This window comes from Heterodontus francisci, chromosome 5 (genome assembly GCF_036365525.1).
Source record: "Heterodontus francisci isolate sHetFra1 chromosome 5, sHetFra1.hap1, whole genome shotgun sequence".
Lineage (NCBI taxonomy): Eukaryota > Metazoa > Chordata > Chondrichthyes > Heterodontiformes > Heterodontidae > Heterodontus > Heterodontus francisci.
In genome coordinates this window covers 17,286,757-17,310,789 of record NC_090375.1, presented here as the reverse complement: position 1 = coordinate 17,310,789, position 24,033 = coordinate 17,286,757, and the positions used below count along the sequence as shown (strand labels likewise).

Genomic DNA, 24,033 nt, shown 5'->3' with positions numbered 1-24,033 from the left:
TGATACAGACATTTTACTGGGAAGGATAGTTTTATTAAAATGTATTATAAACATTGGTGCTGCGACATTGACAGATTAAAATAAATAGCTCCACAACTTATTTCTATGAGTATATCATTGGCACAAAGTGAAGTTGTGTATCTCAACATAGTCTCCCTTCTTTGATACCCTTCTTCTGGCATTCAGATCCAATCCTAAGTGAAATAAGCATCAGTAACCTTGATTTAGTCCCTTTTCATATGTCTGTTAAATAAGGTTGACTTGACAATTGGCACATCCAGAGTAAGAATTGAATCATTGTACTTGACCCCTTCTGTTTGCAGTTTATAAAGGTTAAGTATACATTTAATAGTTCTCTTTATTCACTTTGTGGTACGTGGGCATTGCTGACTAGGCCAGCATTTATTACCCATCCCTAATTGCCCTCGAACTGAGTTAGGCTATTTCAGAAGGCATTTAAGAATCAACCACATTGCCAAGTCACATATAGGCCAAACCAGGTAAGAACAGCAGATTTCCTTCCCTAAAGGACATAAGTGAAACAGATAGGTTTTTACAACAGTCGACAATATGGTCGCCATTAGACTAGCTTTTTAATTCCAGATTTACGAATTGAATTCAAATTTCACCATCTGCCATAGTAGGATTCAAACCCATGCCCGCAGAGCATTAGCCTGGGCTCTGGACATTACCACTACACTACCGCCTCTCCTTGGTTGCAAGAAAGGTTATTGAATTATAGAATTCAACAGTTCTTCATTATTTACTCTGTGATTTATGATTTTTAACAGTTCTATCAAATCTCTTCTCAACCTCTTTAAGGAGAATAATTCCTGCTTCTCCAGTCTCTCCACATAACTGAAGTCTCTTATATCTGGCATTAAATAATAATAAATCTCTTCTGCACCCTCTCCAAGGCCTTGATATCCTTCCTAAAGTACAGTGCATAGAATTGAACATAATACTCCAGCTGAGGCCTCATCAGTGTTTTATTAAGATTTAGCATAACATGTACTTTATGCCTCTATTAATAAAGCTAAGGATCTTGTATACTTCTCAACTTGTCATCCCACATTCAAAGATTTGTGTAAGTACACCCCCAGATCTCGACTATCCTTTTTTACAACATTTCCAAGTTTCATATTGTTTGTGAACCTTTGAAATTATGCCCTTATACCCAAATCCAGGTAATTAATGTATATCAAAAAGAGCAGCAGTCCCAATACTGACCCCTGCCCGGCCTGCCTATTGGACTTGCTTGCTTTATTTTTTTTTAATTCATTCATGGGATGTGAGCGTCACTGGCTATGCCAGCATTTATTGCCCATCCCTAATTGTCCTTGAGAAGGTGGTGGTGAGCTGCCTTCTTGAACCGCTGCAGTCCATGTGAGGTAGGTGCACCCACAGTGCTGTTAGGAAGGGAGTTCCAGGATTTTGACTCAGCAACAGTGAAGGAACGGCGATATATTTCCAAGTCAGGATGGTATGTGACTTGGATGGGAACTTGCAGGTGGTGATGTTCCCATGCATTTGCTGCTCTTGTCCTTCGAGGTGGTAAAGGTCGCGGGTTTGGAAGGTGCTGTCTAAGGAGCCTTGGTGCATTGCTGCAATGCATCTTATAGATGGTACACACTGCTGCCACTGTGCGTCGGTGGTGGAGGGAGTGACTGTTTGTAGCTGGGGTGCCAATCAAGCGAGCTGCTTTGTCCTGGATGGTGTCGAGCTTCTTGAGTGTTGTTGGAACTGCACCCATCCAGGCAAGTGGAGAGTATTCCATCACACTCCTGCCTTGTACCTTGTAGATGGTGGACAGGCTTTGGGGAGACAGGAGGTGAGTTACTCACCTCAGGATTCCTAGCCTCTGACCTGCTCTTGTAGCCATGGTATTTATATGGCTACTCCAGTTCAGTTTCTGGTCAATGGTAGCCCCTAGGATGTTAATAGTGGGGGATTCAGTGATGGTGATGCCATTGAATGTCAAGGGAAGATGATTAGATTCTCTCTTGTTGGAGATGGTCATTGACTGGCACATGTGTGGCACGAATGTTACTTGCCACTTATCAGCCCAAGCCTGGATATTGTCCAGGTCTTGCTGCATTTCTACACAGACTGCTTCAGTATCTGAGGAGTCACGAATGGTGCTGAACATTGTGCAAGCATCAGCGAACATCCCTACTTTTTTTTTTCAGAGATACAGCACTGAAACAGGCCCTTCGGCCCACTGAGTCTGTGCCGACCATCAACCACCCATCAACCACCCTGACCTTATGATTGAAGGAAGGTCATTGATGAAGCAGCTGAAGATGGTTGGGCCTAGGACACTACCGTGATGAACTCCTGTAGTGATGTCCTGGAGCTCAGATGATTCGCCTCCAACAACCACAACCATCTTCCTTTGTGCTAGGTATGACTCCAGCCAGTGGAGGGTTTTCCCCCTGCTTCCCATTGACCTCAGTTTTACTCGGGCTCCTTGATGCCACACTCGGTCAAATGCTGCCTTGATGTCAAGGGCAGTCACTCTCACCTCACCTCTTGAGTTCAGCTCTTTTGTCCATGCTTGAACCAAGGCTGCAATGAGGTCACGAGCTGAGTGGCCCTGGCGGAGCCCAAACTGAGCGTCACTGAGCAGGTTATTGCTAAGCAAGTGCCGCTTGATGGCACTGTTGATGACCCCTTCCATCACTTTACTGATGATTGAGAGTCGGTTGATGGGGCGGTAATTGGCCAGGTTGGACTTGTCCTGCTTTTTGTGTACAGGACATACCTGGGCAATTTTCCACATTGCAGGGTAGATGCCAGTGTTGTAGCTGTACTGGAACAGCTTGGCTCGGGGCACGGCAAGTTTTGGAGCACAGGTCTTCAGTACTATTGCCGGAATATTGTCAGGGTCCATAGCTTTTGCAGTATCCAGTGTCTTCAGTCGTTTCTTGATGTCACGCGGAGTGAATCGAATTGGCTGAAGTCTGGCATCTGTGATGCTGGGGACTTCAGGAGTAGGCCGAGATGGATCATCAACTCGGTATGTCTGGCTGAAGATTGTTGCAAATGCTTCTGCCTTATCTTTCGCACTGATGTGCTGGGCTCCTCCATCATTAAGGATGGTTATATTTGTGGAGCTAGCTCCTCCAGTTAGTTGTTTAATTGTCTACCACCATTCATGGCTGGATGTGGCATGATTGCAGAGCTTAAATCTGATCCGTTGGTTATGGGATCGCTTTGCTCTGTCTATTGCATGCTGCTTACGCAGTTTGGCATGCAAGTCGTCCTGGGTTGTAGCTTCACCAGGTTGAGACCTCATTTTGAGGTCTGCCTGGTGCTGCTCCTGGCATGCCCTCCTGCATTCTTCATTGAACCAGGGTTGGTCTCCTGGCTTGATGGTCATGGTAGAGTGGGGGATATGCCGGGCCATGAGGTTACAGATTGTGGTTGAGTACAATTCTGCTGCTGCTGATGGCCCACAGCGCCTCATGGAGGCCCAGTTTTGCATTGCTAGATCTGTTTGAAATCTATCCTATTTAGCACGGTGGTAGTGCCACACAACACTGTGGACGGTATCCTCAATGTGAAGGCGGGACTTCGTCTCCACAACGACTGTGCGGTGGTCACTCCTACCAATACTGTCATGGATAGAAGCATCTGCGGCAGGCAGATTGGTGAGGACGAGGTCAAGTATGTTTTTCCCTCGTGTTGGTTCCCCCACCACCTGCCGCAGACCCAGTCTCGCAGCTACGTCCTTTCGGACTCGGCCAACTCGGTTAGTAGTGGTGCTACCGAGCCACTCTTGGTGATGGACATTGAAGTCCCCCACCCAGAGTACATTTTGTGCCCTTGCCACCCTCAGTGATTCCTCCAAGTGGTGTTCAACATGGAGGAGTACTGAGTCATCAGCTGAGGGAGCACGGTAGGTGATAATCAGTAGGAGGTTACCTTGCCCATGTTTGATCTGATGCCATGAGACTTCATGGAGTCCAGAGTCAATGGTAAGGACTCCCAGGGCAACTCCCTCCCTACTGTATACCACTGTTCCACCACCTCTGGTGGGTCTGTCCTGCCAGTGGGACAGGGCATACCCGGGGATGGTGATGGCAGTGTCTGGGACATTGTCTGTAAGGTATGATTCCGTGAGTATGACTATGTCAGGCTGTTGCTTGACTAGTCTGTGGGACAGCTCTCCCAACTTTGGCACTAGCCCCCAGATGTTAGTAAGGAGGACCTTGCAGGGTCGACAGGACTGGGTTTGCCGTTGTCGTTTCCGGTGCCTTGGTCGATGCCGGGTGGTCCGTCCGGTTTCATTCCTTTTTATTGACTTTGTAGCGGTTAGGTACAACTGAGTGACTTGCTAGGTCATTTCAGAGGGCATGTAAGAGTCAACCACATTGCTGTGGGTCTGGAGTCACTTGTAGGCCAGACCAGGTAAGGACAGCAGATTTCCTTCCCTAAAGGACATTAGTGAACCAGATAGGTTTTTACAACAATTGACAATGGTTTGATGGTCATCAACAGACTGCTTTTGTAATTCTAAATTTATTAATTGAGTTCAAGTTCCACCTTCTGCTGTGGTGGGATTCGAACCCATGACCCCAGAGAAATACCCTGGGTCTCTGGGTTACTAGTACAGTGATAATACCACTACACCACCACCTACATTTAACCTCTACATTTGCCTCAACTATCTCATTGGAGAGACTACTACTTTGGGTTCCACCCCCCTGCAAGACTAGCTTCAACCCTCCCGAGTAGTACTAGCAAACCTCCCCGCAAGGATACTGGTCCCCCTCCAGGTTAGATGCAACCCGTCCTTCTTGTACAGGTCACCTCTGCACCAAAAGCGATCCCAATGATCCAAGTCGCTGAAGCCCTCCTGCCTACTCCAGCTCTTCAGCCACGCATTCATTCGCCTAATCCTCCTATTGCTACCCTCAATAGCACGTGGCACAGGGAGGAATCCTGAGATTACAACCCTGGAGGTCCTGCTTTTTAACCTTCTGCCTAACTCCCTCTCTTCACTTTGCCGGACCTCATCTCTCTTCCTGCCTATGTTGTTAGTACCAATATGGACCACGCCCTCTGGCTGCTCACCTTCCCCATTCAGAATGTCCTGCAGCCGCTCCGAGACATCTTTTACCCTTGCACCAGGGAGGCAACATACCATCCTGGAGTCTCGTTTGTGGCCACAGAAACGCCTATCTGCACCCCTTATGATAGAATCCCCTATCACTATCGCTCTTCCAATCCTTTTCCTCCCCTGCTGTGCAGCAGAGCCCTCCGTGGTGCCACGAACTTGGCTGTTGCTGCTTTCCCCTGGAAGGTCAACCCCCACAACAGTATCTAAAGCAGTATATCTGTTTGAGAGGGGGATGGCCACAAGGGACTCCTGCACTACCTGCCTGCGCCTACTCCTCTGTCTGGTGGTCACCCATCTCTTTTCTGCCTGTGCAGCCATTACCTGCGGTGTGACCACCTCACTAAATGTGCTATCCACGACGTCCTCAGCATCGCAGATGCTCCACAGTGAATCCACCCGCAGCTCCAGCTCCATAATGCGGGTAGCCAGTAGCTGCAGCTGGATACATTTCCTGCACACATGGTCATCAGGGACACTGGAAGCATCCCTGATTTCCCACATAGTGCAGGAGGAGCATCTCATGGGGCTGAGCTGTCCTGTCATGACTTACCCTTAGGTTAATTAGTTACTCCCTTAATTAAAAAATATACTAATTATACTTCCTTCTTCTACCCACTTCAATCCAAAGTCCTTAAAAAAAAAAACACTTTAGTAGTACTCACCTTATCACCAGAGTTTTTTCCAACAAAAAAACCCAACTTTCCCCTTATTCTTTTGAGATATTCCAACAGTTGCTACTCACCAACCAATCACTTTGCAGCTCTCCTCTGATGTCACTGTTTGCCTTTTTTTTCAAAAATCCGGTGCGTTGGAAGAGGTCTGACTGCTCTCCGCTCCCGGAAGGTAAGAGACTGGGCCTCGCTCCCGGCGTTCTCCCCACAGGTCCGCTCCTCTCCGCTCCTGGAAGGTAAGAGTTTACCTACATGGACTGCAGCAGTTCAAGAAGGCAGCTCACTACCACCTGATTAAGGCAGTTAGGGAAGGGCAGTAAATGCTGGCCTTGCCAGGGATGCTCACATTCCAGGAATGAAGTTAAAAAGAAAGTCTCTTCTATACTTTCTATAGTCAGCTTGGTTCTCTATTGGAAACCTTACAATTGTCATAGACCTCCTTTTTCTGTCTCATTTTAGCCTCGACATCCTTAGTTTTTTAGGGAGCTGTAACTTTGGAGGCCCTTCCTTTCCTCCTCATAAGAATGTGTGTTCTCTGTACTCCTCTTCGAAGGTTTCTCAGTTGTTTTGTTACTGTTTTGGGTACCACTTTTTGATTCCATTCCACCTGTGCCCGATCCCTTTTCAGCTCATTGAAGTCAGTCCTCCTGCAATTAAGTATTTTTCTAAACTTGAGTTTATGGTCACTGTTCTCAAAATGCTCTCCTACTGCAACTTGGTCCACATTATTCCCCAGAACTAGATCCTGGGTTTCCTTTTTTTTGTTCACAAGGGTTTAATAACTCTGGAAAATTTTGCTGCAAGTCATTAAAAGAACTATTTCAGAATTATATTTGAAATCTTGTAAATGAAAGATGCATTTTTCAGCATTTATTTAATGGGAGTAATTTTTAATGTCTTTTTTTTGTTTTCCTGTATGTAATGCTTATGGAGCAGGATCATCAGGATCCCCTTCAACCAGCTTCTGAAGGAGGTAGTGGAATAATAGAGGAGAAGAATGACTCCAGCAACTGATGTTTTGTTGTTGTCTCCCTCCCTCCTACCTCTACCCCATGAGAAATCTCCATAGATTTTGCTTGAAATTTCAGCCTCTGGTCAGCAACCAGATTGGCACTTAAGTCTGCATGTTTTTCCGCACTGATACTTATTGTTAGTGTGTGCCATGAAGAATGCATTTTAAAATTCCTTGTATGGTAATCTGGAAAATAGTACAAGATACTGGTTCCATAAATGAGCAATGATTGTTTCATTAAACGGAGCAACTAAAAGTTAGAGTAATGGGGGATTTAAATTGTCATGCAGACCCCCATTTGCCAAGAATGAGGCATATTAATTTTGCTAAATGAACATTGATTTTAAACTGTTGCTGGAGTGAAGAAATTACTTGTTGAAGTGATCACCAGACATTTGGGTTGGAAGGACATTTGCATACTAAGAGACGCTGCTTGTGGAGACAAAGGACTAGTCCCTGATCCAATTAACCCAAATGGATTTTGATCACCAGACATTCCAGGGACTGCTAAAATGATACAATCCACAAACGTGGGAGTGGTTAAGCCAGTTAGTCGCATGACTGAACTGCTGGCCAACTTAGTTTTTGAAATTGTGCCACATAGAAAGGGACAGAAGGCAGTGTGCAATTGAAGCGTAACAAGCAAGCCTCTCTCCTGGCTGTCTCTCTCTTGCCTTCTCCCAAGCCACCAGACCCACGGAAGACACGTACACCTCAAGAGAGAAAAGACTCCGACATCGAAACAAGTTGAAGCGTGAACTGGGCCCCAACGAATAGCAGGACTTACTGGCAACCAAAGACTCCACATTGAACTCAAAGGACAGTAAATAACTAACAGATATTGCCTCAAACTTTACCCCTTTATTCCTTCTACTTTTTCTGTCTCTATCTGCGTGAGTGTTTATTGTGTATGCATGCTAGTGTGGTCGCGTCGCATATTCATAGTAATTAACTGGATTAGAGTTTACGATTAATAAACTTCTACCCTTCTTGTTTAAATCTAAGGAAACCTGTCTGATTTTTTGACCTTACAATTGGAGCAATGAACAAAGATTCACTGAAGGAGGAGCTAAAACACGGTGTTTATAAAATTAAACCCTGTTACACTCAAACCAGGCAAAGGCTGAGAGGGAATCCCTAGACCCCTTCTCACCTGGTCGTAACAAAACATTTACAGTATGTATTAAAATATGTTAAAATATCATTGAATTTTAATACCGTGATCTAACAATTAGCATGTGATATGTTCTGATTATAGCTAATAGAAGATGAAATAGCAACAATTCTTAAATCTACCTTGAAAGGGCTGGAATACCTACACTTCATGAGAAAAATCCACCGAGATATCAAAGCTGGAAATATCCTATTGAATACAGAAGGGCATGCAAAACTTGCTGACTTTGGTGTTGCAGGTCAACTGACAGTAAGTAACCAAAAAGATTAAACATAAATAGTAGATGTCATTCAGATCTGGCATGGTTAGTTGTGGAGTAAAACCTCCTTTACTCGATACCAACAAAGTGATTCATTTCCAGCCTCAAGGGAACTCTTTTTACTTGGCCACTATGAAATTACCTAGTTCAATTTAGCAAAATTGTCAGTAAGAATTGAACTTGGGGACAGTTCTATGCAGTATCCGCCTACCTGCTGGAAGCTGGATGTAGAGTATCTAAATGTCTTTCACACACAGTAAACTTTCATCTATGGTTTTGGCTGGATTCAACCACCTTTACTCTTCCCGGACATTCTTTACTCTTGAACCATTGCCAATTTATATGAGGTAAAAAAAAAGAAAATCTGAAATAAAAATAGAAACATTAGACAAAATTGGCTTTTTTTCCACAGAAAATGACATTTCCAGCATGTCGTCTTTATTTGAACGGTAAACGTCATGAAGAGTAACACACGAAATATCATAATCTTGTCTTTTCTTTTTACAAATGCTAACTGACCTACGGAAGACATGTGTATGCATACTATCATGGTCATGTCGCATATTCATTGTCGTTAACCGGATTAGAATTTAAGGTTAATAAACCTTGACCTTTCTTGTTTAAATCTAAGGAAACCTGTTTGATTTCTTTACCTTCCAATTGAAGCAGTGAACAAGGATTCACTGAAGGGGGAGCTAAAAACAGTGTTTAAAAATTAAACCCTGTTACAGTTAAACCAGGCAGCGGCTGAGAGGGAACCCCTAGATCCCTTCTCAACTGGTCGTAACAATGGGTACATCTAGATGAAGCAAATTCCTTGTACGAATTACAGTTGAAAGCAGTGGTTATTGAAGGGGGAGACAGGCAGGTAATGACCGGACTGCACTGGGGCAATGTGCACATTAATAATATAGGAGCAGGAGTTGCCTGATTGTGGAATGGGGGTCCAAATATAAGTTGCATGCCCTATGGGAGCAGTCAAAATTACATCTTTTGTCAGACAAGTTTCTCAAATATGTTCATTGCTGTTATAAATGACATGCTGAATAGTTTTCCCAGAACAGTAGGTTGTTGTTTGCCAGCAAACGACATAACTTTTCCTAATATTTACTCATATTATACAAGAAACGGGAAAAAATATTGAATAAACAGTGAAAAATGCAAGAAGGAAAGTGTGCAATCAGAATAATTAGCTCCAGTGTATCTCCTGAATCCACACATGTTGGGCAGGATTTTCCCCGTGGGCTTCAGGACCCTGGTGTCAGGGTCAATTGGGGGTCCAATAGTCTCTCAAAGCTGGAGGGTCAATAGGAGGCCCTCCAGCACTGCCGAAGCAACAGGCAGCCTTTTCAGGTAAGTGAGAGAGAGGTGCCTCGAGATGGAGGCACCCTTTCTCCAAATTCTTTTACTTTAAAAAATCAGCCAAGCCACCATTGTGGAGGGGAAAGATGTTTCAGGAAGCTGGCAGAGTGAGCAGTAATGTACAGTTTCAGTCAAAATTTCTTTATTACACATTGTCACTACCAGAGAGAAATCAAAGGGAAATTGAGAGGTGCTGCAGTGAACAAGGTTAGGCAGCAGAACTCTCTTGAGCATATTGCCCTTGTGTACAATTGGAGGGTTATTTAATTCCATGTGTTATGAAACAATAATCTTTTTAAAAGACCACTTTTAAAAACAGAAGACACTGCAGTGCTGTCAAACTCCAGAACCCCCACCCAAGTTCTGCCAAAGCCGTGGGCAAAAGCACAGCATCATATGGGTGTTGCTGCACCCCACTCTCCTGGTCTATTACTACTAAAAAAGATGGTACATTTTGTATACAATCTTGCAGTATATACTCAACTTTAAAACTGGTAAGGGATAAAAATTAAATAGATAGAGGAATGTACATGTAAACTAAAAGACACTCATTTTAATTTTTCACTGAGTATTCTTCAAAGCACCAGTAAGAATCCTGGAACAGCATTTCATAAAAACTGAACTTACTCAGTCATTACCAATCAGTGGCCAAAATGCTCTCCTATATTCATGGTATCAACAGAATCACAGAATAATACAGTGCAGAAGAGGCCCTTCGGCCCATCGAGTCTGCACCGATGCATTAAAGACACCTGACCTGTCTACCTAATCCCATTTGCCAGCACTTGGCCCAGAGCCTTGAATGTAATGACGTGCTAAGTGCTCATCCAGGTACTTTTTAAAGGATGTGAGGCAACCCACCTCTACCACCCTCCCAGGCAGTGCATTCCAGACCGTCACCACCTTCTGGGTAAAACGTTCTTCCTCAAATTCCCCTTAAACCTCCCGCCCCTCAAATTAAACTTGTGTCACCTCGTAACTGACCCTTCAACTAAGGGGAACAGCTACTCCCTATCCACCCTGTACATGCCCCTCATAATCTTGTACACCTTGATCAGGTCACCCCTCAGTCTTCTCTGCTCCAGCGAAAACAACCCAAGCCTATCCAACCTCTCTTCAAAACTTAAATGTTCCATCCTGTGCAACATCCTGGTGAATCGCCTCTGCAATAGTGATTAACATCACTATTGTTCCTAAATAGCACCATATCCAGCTCACAATGAGCAAAGTGATGGGAGTTTTGAATTATAGATGCTTTTCTTAAAATTACATTTATTTGCTTTTTCTGTCGTTACCCAGCAATTGGATCTCTATTAGTTATAATGTATATTATTGCTCATCTGGACAAGAAACAGAGACTGAAATTCCAACAATCAACAACTAACTCTAATCCTAACCCATAACTCCATCAGGACACTGGCTGAAACCCTAGGGTAAGGGTGGAAAAGGTCAGTTCCACTGTCTCTCAAGGGGTCTGCCAGAGTCCCATCAGAGTTGCAGCAGAAGACTGGTGGAACCCCTTTGGAATTTCAGCCATGGATGTAATCATTTGATATTTTCTTTTATGTAGCAGCATAAAATAAGATGATTTGTGTGCATATTTAAAAGCAAAAGCTAAATTTCATATTCAGTGATCTCTATAGTGCAGTACTTTTACCTTTAATTACTTCACTTTGCAGAAAATGTTTAAAAATACAATGAGATTTCTAAGTACTTTGTTAATTAATAAAACTGTAAATATGATGTGACTTACAGGACACAATGGCAAAACGCAACACTGTGATAGGAACGCCTTTTTGGATGGCTCCAGAAGTGATCCAAGAAATTGGCTACAATTGTGTTGCAGACATCTGGTCTTTGGGAATCACAGCAATTGAAATGGCAGAAGGCAAACCGCCCTATGCAGACATTCATCCAATGAGGGTAGGTGGCAGCATAATAACAGTCATTTTGGTAATTATAAATGTATTTAAGGGGAACATCAGTTTTGTAATACACATGTGAAGTAGCGGTTTTAATAATGGGACATGAAATGGAAACCAGATATAATACCATTTTGTGATGGAAATTTACATAGCATGCATGAAACTATTAAATCTATCAGATAAGTACGTGAAAAGGAAAGGAATATGCTGATAAGGTTAGATGAAGAGGGATGGAGTAGGCTTGTGAGGAGTATAAATGTTAGCGTAGACCAGTTTACCCAATGGCTCGTTTCTTCTTTTGCCTCCTTGTCTCGCGTGACAATGGGTAAGCGCCTGGAGGTGGTCAGTGGTTTGTGGAGCAGCGCCGCGAGTGGCTATAAAGGCCAATTCTAGAGTGACAGACTCTTCCACAGGTGCTGCAGATAAAATTGGTGGTCGGGGCTGTTACACAGTTGGCTCTCCCCTTGCGCTTCTGTCTTTTTTCCTGCCAACAGCTAAGTCTCTTCGACTCGCCGCTCTTTAACCCCGCCTTTGTGGCTGTCCGCCAGCTCTGGCGATCCCTGGCAACTGACTCCCACAACTTGAAGTCAATGTGACAGGACTTCACATCGTGTTTGCAGACATCTTTAAAGCGGAGACATGGACGGCTGGTGGGTCTGATACCAGTGATGAGCTCGCTGTACAATGTGTCCTTGGGGATCCTTCCATCTTCCATGCGGCTCATACGGCCAAGCCATCTCAAGCACTGCTGGCTCAGTAGGGTGTATATGCTGGAGATGTTGGCCGGCTCGAGGACTTCTGTGTTGGAGATGCAGTCCTGCCACCTGATGCCAAGGATTCTCCTGAGGCAGCGAAGATGGAATGAGTTGAGATGTCGCTCTTGGCTGACATACGTTGTCCAGGCCTCGCTGCCATAGAGCAAGGTACTGAGGACACAGACTTGAAACACTGGAACATTTGTGTTCTGTGTCAGTGCGCCATTATCCCACACCCTCTTGGCCAGTCTGGACATAGCAGCGGACGCCTTTCCCATGCGCTTGTTGATTTCTGCATTGAGAGACAGGTTACTGGTGATAGTTGAGCCTAGGTAGGTGAAATCTTGAACCACTTCCAGAACGTGGTCGCCGATATTGATGGATGGAGCATTTCTGACGTCCTGTCCCATGATGTGCGTTTTCTTGAGGCTGATGGTTAGGCCAAATTTGTTGCAGGCAGCTGCAATCCTGTCGATGAGTCTCTGCAGACACTCTTCTGTGTGGGATGTTAATGCAGCATCGTCAGCAAAAAGGAGTTCCCTGATGAGGACTTTCCGTACTTTGGTTTTCGCTCTAAGACGGGCAAGGTTGAACAACCTGCCATCTGATCTTGTGTGGAAGAAAATTCCTTCTTCTGAAGACTTGAACGCATATGAGAGCAGCAGGGAGAAAAAGATCCCAACCAGTGTAGGTGCGAGAACACAGCCCTGTTGCACGCCACTCAGGATAGAAAAGGGGTCTGATGAGGCATCGCTGAATTGTGCCTTTCATATTGTCGTGGAATGAGGTGATGATACTTAGTAGCTTTGGTGGACATATGATCTTTGCTAGTAGTCTGAAGAGACCACGTCTGCTAATGAGGTCAAAGGCTTTGGTGAGATCAATGAAAGCAACCTGGAGGGGCATCTGTTGTTCGCGGCGTTTCTCCTGTAGCTGACGAAGGGAGAACAGCATGTCAATGGTGGATCTCTCTGCTCGAAAGCGGCACTGTGCCTCAGGGTAGACACGCTCAGCCAGCTTCTGGAGTCTGTTCAAAACGACTCGAGTGAAGACTTTCTCCACTATGCTGAGCAGGGAGATTCCACGGTAGTTGTTGCAGTCACTGCGGTCACCCTTGTTCTTATAGAGAGTGATGATATTGGCATCCCACGTGTCCTGTGGTACTGCTCCCTCATCCCAGCACAGGCAAAGCAGTTCATGGAGTGCTGAGAGTATAGCAGTCTTGGCACTCTTGATTATTTCAGGGGTAATGCCACCTTTACAGGGGCTTTTCCACTGGCTAGAGAATCAATGGCATTACTGAGTTCTGATTTTGTTGGCTGTTCGTCCAGCTCATCCATGACTGGCAGAGACTGGGCTGCATTGAGGGCGGTCTCAGTGACAACATTTTCCCTCGAGTACAGTTCTAGGTAGTGCTCCACCCAGCGGTCCATTTGCTTGCGTTGTCAGTGATCGTGTCCCCTGATTTAGACTTGAGGGGGGCGATCTTCTTGATGGTTGGCCCAAAAGCTCTCTTAGTGCCATCATACATTCCTCCGATGTTTCCGGTGTCGGAGGCCAGCTGAATACGACTGCATAAGTGTTGCCAGTAGTCATTTGCACAGCGCCTGGCTGTTCTTTGTGCAGTGCGTCTGGCTACTTTAAGTGCTATGGATGTTAACTCACTGGGGTCTTTCTTGTAGTTCAACAGTGCAGTGCGCTTAGCGGCTATGACAGGTTCCAGCTCTTCAAAGTGAGATTGAAACCAGTCTGCATTCTGCTTCTCACGTTTGCCAAAGTTGGTCATTGCTGAATCATAGATGGCGTCTCTGAGGTGGGCCCACTTGGTCTCTGCATCCTCTGCAGGAGTGTTTTGAAGGGCTTTTTCAAGTGAATTTTGAAACTTATGTAACAGCTGTGGATAAGAAATTCTGTTCGTGTTGATGCGCGGGTGGCCGTTCTGCTTGGAGTGATGTAGCTTCTTTGGTTTGAGTCTAGCTTTGCTGCACTCCAGGGAATGGTGTGTGTCGCAGTCCACACTGTGGAAGCTGCGTGTAATTTAGCTACTGTTTAAGGAGGCTCGCCTTGTGATGATGAGGTCCAGCTGGTGCCAACGATGTGATCTTGGGTGTCTCCATGAAACCTGGTGACAGGGTTTAGTGTGAAAGAACGAGTTGGTGATGCAGAGGTTGTGATAGGTACACAACTCCAGCCGTCTCTGTCCATTCTCATTCATCCTTCCAATGCCATAGCGCCCAAGGCAGGAGGGCCATGAGTCATGGTCGCCCCCAACCCTGACGTTAAATTCCCCCAGCAGGAGCAAATGTTCGGTATTAGGAATGCCACCAATGATATTATGGAGTTCCTCGTAGAACTGGTCTTTAACTTCAGGGGGGGAGCAGAGTGTTGGAGCATAGATGCTGAGTAGGTGTACTGGGCCAGAGGCAGTTAGCAGTCAGATGGACAGTATGCGTTCCGAGCCATTTGAAGGTAGATCTATCATGCTGAGCAAAGCGTTTCTGATGACTAAGTCCACTCCATGCTGTCTTGGTTCTTCAGGATCCCTACCCTGCCAGTAGAAGGTGTAGTCTTGCTCTCTTAGAGATCCACTCGCAGAGAGGCGTGTCTCCTGAAGTGCTGCAATGTCCACATTGAGTTGACTGAGCTTATTGTTAATGATGCACCTTCTGAGAGTCGTTGATTTGTGTAAGGTCTTCCGACAGGCCAGGACACATAGTTCTGATGTTCCAGCTTGCAAAACGAAGGGCTGGTACCTTCTTTCCTTTTTTTGTCGTGCTGTTTGGTGCGGTGTTACAGTCCACTTGTCAGGCAATGACCCTGAGCTCCAAGCACCCATTGAAGCAGGTGAACTGTGGCGGAACAGAACCTTTCTGACCGGGGGCTGCTTGGTTCGAGGCGGGCGGTAGCTGTCCAGTGAGATGCGATGACCTCTCCCATCGACAAAGGCAACCCATGGCGCCCAATCTCTACGCCAGTTGAGACAGACATATAACCCGTAACTGCTGCCTTCCATGTTGTTTTGGTCGCTGTGAGGCGAATGTATGGAGGTTGTGAGTTGCCCAAGCGTCAAAACCCCCCTCTCGGCCTTCCTAGTGGGGTCCAAAGGAGTACAGAGTACGACGTTTGGCACCGGTATGGCTGCAGGAACTGCTGGAAACACCCCAAAGGTGACACATGACCGCCTTAGGGGTTCTGCTGCGGATTTTCTGTTAGGGTTTCTGTACTGTAAATTTTATGGCGCTTCTTTGCTTTACTTGCCATTTTCATGTTGATAATCAGTTATGTCTTCTTTTGACTCTGGAGTGCAGCAGTGTGAGACCTCCCTCTACGGGAAGCTGTCTCATACTTTGGGCTTGATGCTCTGGGGTTTAATTCTGTGTCAAACCGGGTCTAACAAGTGCTCAGATAAATGATTGTGCTTCCTTGGTAAATTATAAACTTGTCAGTCTTTTTCCTAATGCTTTAAAAAAGCAGATGCTTCTACTTATGCTCTCAACATGTTGCAAATTTACCGTCCTGGCATGGAGCTTTGCGCATCCAAGCTAGTTTGAAATCTCAGATTTGAAAAATCAAGAATTCTTTAGTTATTTCATGGGAATTAAAGTCATGCTGACTGCTTGAGTTCTCTCGAGATAGATATGGAATACATGGAACAAATACAAAACAGTGCTTTTCCTACATTGTTCCAATATGGTAGCTGAAATTTAACATCAGAACAACTCCCCTCTCACCCTGTGTTGCTCACTTTCGGTGCTTTTCTGCTTGCAATGCTTTCTGTTTCTGTGTCCCGTCTAAATTAAGTGGTACATTGATTTCAACCATGCTGGACTTAAGGGGAGTTTAACACTCTGGACTTGTTTATTGGGAAATCCTGTTAAAACCATTGATGGCTCTAAGAAACAGCAGACTGTTAATTGACTCCAAAATTGGAAAGGAAATATTCTTGTCTGTGGTGCTACCCAATTTCTCTAGATTTTCATAGGGACGTACGAGACAAGACAACTGGATTTTTCTTTTGGGTTGTGAGTCCTCATATTCTGACATGCTATTCCATTTGTTTAGTATATAGAATTTTAGAAAGCACTGAAGTTGTGACTGAAACAAATACATTGTCCAACATGAACTTGCATTTATGCAGTGCCCTTAACAAAGGAAAACTTCAGAGTAACCAGACAATAATTGATGCCAAAACAAAGAAGGAGATATGAGGAGAAACAATTTGGTCAAAGGGGTAGGTTTTAAGCAGGAGAGAGAGAAGCAGAGGTGGAAAGGTTTAGAAAGGGAATTGAAAACATTAGTGTTTAGAGGGCATGACTGTCAATTGTGGAGAGAAGGGAATGGGGGATACGTGAGAGGTCAGAATTGGAGGAATGCAGAGTTCTTGAAGTGTTGTAGGGCTGGAGGAGGTTACAGAGATGAGGAGGGGTGAGGTGGTGACAAGGTTTGAACATGAAGATAATTTTAAAGTTGTGGCTTCGTGGACCTGGACACAAAATAGATTAGTAAATGCAGGGGGGTTATGGGTGAGTGGAACATAGTGCGGGTTAGGATATGAGCAGCAGAGTTTTGATTGAGCTCCAGTTAGTGAAATGTGAAAAATGGGAGGCCGGCCTAGTGAGCATTGGAAGAGTTGAGCCTAGATATAACAAAAGCATGAATTAGGGTTCAGCAGCAGATGGGGCAAGGCAGGGGCGGATATAGACAATGCCATAGAGGTGGAAGTAGACAGCCCTTGTGAAGGAGAACATATGGGTTAGAAGCTGAGTTCAGTATCTAATAATTCAGCCTGACGTCGTGGCTGTTGAGGGGAATGGAATCATTGGCAAGGAATGGTGGAGACGAAGACAATGGCTCCCGTCTTCCCAATATTTAATTTGGAGGAAATTGCAGGATTGGATGTCAGACAAACAGGCTGACAATGCAGGCAGTGGAAGAATCGAGAAATGTGTTGGTGAGGTAGAGCTGGATGTCATCAGTGTACATGTGGAATTTGATGTCATGCCTTAGGATGACGTTGCTGAGGGGGAGCATGTAGGAGAGGGTGCAGGATAAATCCCTAGGAATGTCACAGGTGATAGTGCGGGAGTGGGAAGAGAAGCCATTGCAGGACATTGCAAGGATGTCATTTGTGACTTCGACTGGGGCCATTTTGGTGCTGTAGCCTCATCAAAAACCATGACTGTAATTTTACCTGTGAAAAATGGGACTGCACCGAGGCGTCCGAGATGCAAAATAGTTGGGTTCCCGACGTCATTACGTACAAATGCCATTTAACGCAGGTCTGATGACAGGCGAGATCAAGGTGCCGCTCGCCATCCACTTTCAATCAATTAAAGAGTTATTTAGCTCGTTAAAACACCAATTGACAGCAATTTTACTTTGGCTGTCAGATTTTGTGCTGTAAAACGAGTCGAGGGCCGTCTCGGGAACCCAGCAGGTTTAAAAGAGCGGCAGGCAGTGTATCTGTGAGGGAGTTGGAGATACGGTTTTGTTGGTTCTGTAGTCATTGTTATTTATTTGTGTGACTTTATAGTTCGTGGTAGTTTCAGCTTGCTCAGCAGGTTCATCTGAGTGTTACTCACTCCTGATCGGGCCCCAGCAGTATTGATTTCTTGGATGAAAGGGAGGGGATTGTGTGTGAATTTCCTTCCAGCAGGCTGGGAATACCTGAAGTAACTGCATCTGTGGAACATAGCAGCAATGGGAATTGTGCACTCTGGAGGCGGCTCATCTAATGAGGAGGACTATGCCCCAAGGAGGGACTGGAGGATAACTGGCCGGGGGAACATGCAACCTGCTGGCCCAGTGCAGCCTCGTAATGGGGGAGGGGGAGAAGGTGGCAGAGTGGCCCAACTGCAACCACCTGTCAGGAAACGAGCCGACCCAGCAGGCAGGGTCTACTGCCTGTGTTTGAGCTTCCTGCAACTGTCAACGCTGTCAGAAGAAGACTGCGCCTGTCACGGGAGACTGTCACATCTCTGTGTGAGATGCTGGCAGTGGAGGTTGCTTGAAACTGCGTGGGTGGCCATCCAATGCCGGTCGCACAGCTCATTCCAGGCTTCATTAGCAGACGTGAGCGGAGTCTCCCAAGCATCAGCGCATCACTGCATAAAGGTTGTGACTGATGCCATTTTCAGGTGTGCCAACTATTTCATCAACTTCAAGACGGACACCGCCAGTCAGGACGAGAGAGCCAGAGGCTTCAGAACCATTGCTGGGTTCCCAGTGGTCCAGGGTGTAATAGACTGTACTCATGTGGCCATTAGATCACCTGCAGGGGTTAGTCAGGGGCCTTCATTAATCGCAAGGTGTTCCACTCAGTGAATGTTCAGCTCGTCTGTGACCATCGGAAGGGAATCATGTAGGTGTGTGCATGTTGCCCTGGGAGCAGTCATTAGAGGCTTGTCATTAGCTTGTGGCTCTGCACTAGCCTGGCCTCCCACAGTCCTCTGATTGTCAGGAGCATGTGGCCGATTCTGTCTTTGGCAGCTGGCCCAGCAATTGTGTGGTGCTGACATCAGGTTGTGACCACGAATCCGAGGAGACACGCATTCCAACCGAGGTGAATAATTCTGAGCTGGCGCTTGGTGCGGGGCGAGAATGTGACGCTGCACCCTCTGAGGTCCCCTCCTCGTCCTCAGAGGTGGACCGATGTGACCCGGAGACGCTTCCTGGCTGCTGCTGTGTTCACCTGTCGGGAAAATCAGAATGATCAGTTGTGATCAGCACTCCTGACTGGAGGACATGTAATAGACTGAATTGTAGGCACATCTGTGTGATTTTAAGTTTGAGAGCACCCTCAGTGCCTGAGACAATCGCCCCACCAGATGACCCCCCCACCGACCCCCACCCCTCGACCACACACTGGGGAACTCACTCTCCTGGCCAGGTGCGCCGGCCTCGCCATCAGCTATGGCATGTCCTCCATCCTCCCCATTAGCATTAATGCATCCTGCTCCAGTCTGCTGCATCTCAAACCAATGCCAGTGAAGTGCACGGATGGAACATATCTGGACCACTGTGCGTCACAGATGTGCCTATTATGTAGCCCAAGGCATGGCTGCAGCCAAGCATTGAACCTGATAGCCTCGACCTTGCAACATCAGCACTCATAGACCCCCGTGTCACATAAAAGATGAGATAAATGCGGAATGCCCCTTACCCTGGCAGAGCGCAGAAGGTCATTGACCCGCTTGTGGCACTGGAGCCATGTCCTCCGAACAACTCCGCGGCTGCAGACCTCCTCCGCTACCTCCAGCCGCGCCTTCTTTGTGACTTGGGAAGGCCGCCTCTTCCATCGGATGGGAAGACGACCTCCCGCCTTGCCTCAGCCGCCTGGAGGAGGACATGTAAGGAGTCCTCTGAGAAGCGGGGAGGGGGTGCCATGTGGCTATTTCTCCCTTCCAACGAGGTTCTGGTGGGTTTCTGTTCTTTTCTCAAAATGTTGGCTTGGTGGGCACTTTCAGTCCTCCTACATACTTTCACCCTCAGTCCATTGTTTTTCACTCGCAGATGTGCAGTGTCTCCTCAGAGCCACAGAGATTGCTGAAAGCCCTTTTAAATGGCTTTCAGCAAACTCTTCTGGCTCTCGTCCTGCGCCCACCGACGCTCAGCCTTATGCCCGCGCACGCCCTTTTCACTCAGAAATACACCGTGGGGCCGCTAATTGACTGCCTCGCGCGTGTGATACCGGCGGCAGCAAGACGCGGAGCGGGACCAAGTTCTTCACCCGCTTCTGCCTCATCAGACTCTGAGCCGCTGAGCATGGTAAAATTCCGGCCCCTGTTCAAGGACTTAGGAGAGGAAAGAGAGTTGGAGACGGAACGGTAGTCTGCAAGGACAGTGGGGTCAGGTGTAGGTTTTTTGAAGACTGAGATATGATGGCAGATTTTAAAGGGAGGGTGAGAGTACCTGAGGGCGGGGAGGGGAGGTTATGATGTCAACAGTTTCGTGGGAATTGAGTCACGAGAGCAGGAGGTAGGTCCCATGGACAAGGTCAGTTTGGAGAGAACATGATAGGTCAGAGAGAAACTAGAGAATGATGTGAGTACAGGGTTACGGCAAGGGGGAACATTGGCTTAGTGAGCAAGGTAAGGAAGGGATGTGGCAAAGATATCTGAATGAATGGTTTCAATCTTGTTAGAAGGGAACAGGGCCCATATGTGATTGATGTGATCCAGCCAAATCTGGCACTGAATGCCTAAACCAGTTGTGTGCCATATATTCATTTGTTTAAGTCTGAGCCCTTTGGACTTAAGGGAGTGAAGTCAGAGTCTGTACCAGGCGGAAAAACTAGGGTGGGAGAGAGTAAGGGTTTTACTGTGACAAGGGCATTCAAGATTGAGCTGAGGAGTGATTGAGCAGATAGACAGTTGGAAAATTATTGTTATAAATGGAGGGCCAGATTTCAAAGTGTCATGATAAGTGCCTTGTGGGAGAGTTTCTTTTAGGAGTGGGCGCAGAATGGTGCTAGATGGCGGATGAAAGTGGCAAAGGACACAAGGAAGTGATCACTTATGCCTTTGTCTGTGATTGAGACAATGGGAATAGAGATACCACATGAGATGGCAAGGTTGAGGGGATGGCTGTGAATATGGTAGGAGAGTCATTTTTTTATTCGTTCGGGAGATGTGGGCGTCACTGGCTATCCAGCAGTTACTGCCCATCCCTAATTGCCCTTGAGAATGTGCTGGTGAGCTGCCTTCCTGAACCGCTGTAGTCCTTGTGGTATTGGTACACCAACAGTGGTGTTAGGAAAGGAGTTCCAGGAGTTTGACCCAGAGACAGTGAAGGAACGGTGATAGAGTTCCAGCTCAGGATGGTGTGTGGCTTGAAGGGGAACTTGCAGGTGGTGGTGTTCCCATGCATCTGCTGCTCTTGTTCTTCCAGGTGGTAGAGATCGTGGGTCTGGAAGTGCTGTCGAAGGAGTCTTGGGGAGTTGCTGCAGTGCATATTGTAGATGTTACACACTGCTGCTACTGTGCGTCGGTGGTGGAGGAAGTGAATATTGAAGGCGGTGGATGGGGTGCCATCATGCGGGCTGCTTTGTCCTGGATAGTGTCAAGCTGTTGGAGCTGCAGCCATCCAGGCAAGTGGAGAGTATTCCATCACACTCCTGACTTGTGCCTTGTAGATGGTGGACAAGCTTTGGGGAGTCAAGAGGTGAGTTACTCGCCGCAGGATTCTCAGCCTCTGACCTGCTCTTGTAGCCATGGTATTTATATGGCTATTCCAGTTCAGTTTCTGGTCAATGGTAACCCCCAGAATGTTGATAGTGGGTGATTCAGCGATGATAATGCCATTGAATGTCAAGGGGAGATGGTTAGATTCTCTCTTGTTGGAGATGTTCATTGCCTGGTACTTGTGTGGTGCGAATGTTACTTGCCACTTATCAGCCCAAGCCTGGACATTGTCCAGGTCTTGCTGCATTTCTACACTGTATGCTTCAGTATCTTATTAGAATTAGAACATTACAGCGCAGTACAGGCCCTTCGGCCCTCGATGTTGCGCCGACCTGTGAAACCATCTGACCTACACTATTCCATTTTCATCCATATGTCTATCCAATGACCACTTAAATGCCCTTATAGTTGGCGAGTCTACTACTGTTGCAGGCAGGGCGTTCCACGCCCCTACTACTCTCTGAGTAAAGAAACTACCTCTGACATCTGTCCTATATCTATCACCCCTCAACTTAAAGCTATGTCCCCTCGTGTTTGCCATCACCATCCGAGGAAAAAGACTCTCACTATCCACCCTATCTAACCCTCTGATTATCTTATATGTCTCTATTAAGTCACCTCTCCAACGAAAACAACCTCAAGTCCCTCAGCCTTTCCTCGTAAGACCTTCCCTCCATACCAGGCAACATCCTAGTAAATCTCCTCTGCACCCTTTCCATAGCTTCCACATCCTTCCTATAATGCGGTGAACAGAACTGCACGCAATACTCCAGGTGCGGTCTCACCAGAGTTTTGTACAGCTGCAGCATGACCTCGTGGCTCCGAAACTCAATCCCCCTACTAATAAAAGCTAACACACCATATGCCTTCTTAGCAGCCCTATTAACCTGGGTAGCAACCTTCAGGGATTTATGCACCTGGACACCAAGATCTCTCTGCTCATCTACACTACCAAGAATCTTCCCATTAGCCCAGTACTCTGCATTCCTGTTACTCCTTCCAAAGTGAATCACCTCGCACTTTTCCGTATTAAATTCCATTTGCCATCTCTCAGCCCAGCTCTGCAGCCTATCTATGTCCCTCTGTATCCTACAACATCCTGTATCTGAGGAGTTGCGAATGGTGCTGAACATTATGCAATCATCAGCGAACATCCCCATTTCTGAACTTATGATTGAAGGAAGGTCTTTGATGAAGCAGCTGAAGATATTGAGCCTAGGACACTACCCTGAGGAACTCCTGCTGTGATGTCCTGGAGCTGAGATGACCGACCTCCAACAACCACAATCATCTTCCTTTGCGCTAGGTGTGACTCCAACCAGCGGAGCATTTTCTCCCTGATTCCCATTGACATCATCTTTGCTAGGGCTCCTTGATGCCATACTTGGTCAAATGCTGCCTTGATATCAAGGGCAGTCACTCTCACCTCACCTCTTGAGTTCAGTTCCTTTGTCCATATTTGGACCAAGGCTGTAATGAGGTCAGGAGCAGAGTGGCCCTGGTGGAACCCAAACTGAGCGTCAGTGAGCAAAGTTGATGCAGTCAGCCACAATACAGTCCTGGATGGCAAGGATTTTGTAAGTGAATGGACATGCTCTGGAGAGAGGCTCACCCAGTGGCAGAGCCCATAGGGTCAACAGTGATAGGGATGAATGGGACAGGATGGAGGTTGGCATAATGAACCTCCGTCTGCAATGGTTGCAAAGTCAGCAAGAGAAGAGAATGAGGCAATTGGGATTGCTGCCCATAAATATGTCGTGATGAGTCCCTTGATGGACCTTTCAAAGAATGCCAAGAGAGGGACCTAAAGACCCTCTGAGCTTATGCTAGTATAAGTCAAGCCTAGGATGGTAGAAGGAGAGTCGGAAGGTTATGGAATAGTGAAGGATTGGGGTAGGGATTTAGGGTGAAAAAGTACTGAAGAGGAGAGAAATGAAAAGAGGAATGAATGGGTACAGGAAAGGGAAACGGGCTCAAGACGGATAAAGAGAAAAAAAAGAAGTAATAGCTCTCGTCTGGTGCAGTACACTTGAATGTACGCAAAGGAAATTCATGTTGCAGAGGAATGCCAAGGATTAGGACAGGTATATCCTGGTTGTGAACCGAAGATAGGGAGGGGACAATAAGTGAGAGAATACAAAGTTGAGGTCAGAGGTAAAAACCGAAAATGCTGGAAATACTCAGCAGGTTTGTTCTGATGATGGCCAGTCTGATGAAAGGTCACAGACCTGAAACATTGGCTGAATGTTTATGCCCCCCCCCCCCCCACAAAGGAGCAGGAAGGTGGCGGGTGGGTGCGTAAAATGGACCGGGAGGCTCAGGGGGCCTTTCCCTCCACCGCCACTTTATGCAGGGCGGCGGCGGAGAAAAACGACGCGCCCTCCCCAGGCCAATCAAGGCCCTTAAGCGGCTGCTTAAGGGCCTCTGCCTGCCACTACGGGAATTTTACCCGTGGCCGGTTGGGCAGCCCAGGTGCAAGAGAAGTCGCCTGACAAAAGCAGCGACTCTCTGACGGCCTGGAGGGGCTCTCTCATCATCATCAGTCACCCTGTGCCCAATGGAGGGCTG

At 46.5% G+C, this 24,033-nt stretch overlaps 1 protein-coding gene across 4 annotated transcripts in view; it reads left to right on the top strand.

The window, feature by feature from the left end:
* The window catches only part of stk3 (serine/threonine kinase 3 (STE20 homolog, yeast)), a 761,988-nt gene that overhangs the window by 191,285 nt on the left and 546,670 nt on the right, over positions 1–24,033 (top strand). For all 4 annotated transcript variants that reach the window (XM_068031157.1, XM_068031154.1, XM_068031155.1 and 1 more), the window contains 2 exons: positions 8,067–8,231; positions 11,359–11,526. In XM_068031157.1, coding sequence (XP_067887258.1) covers positions 8,067–8,231; positions 11,359–11,526 — 333 coding nt within the window. The remainder of the gene's footprint in view (positions 1–8,066; positions 8,232–11,358; positions 11,527–24,033) is intronic.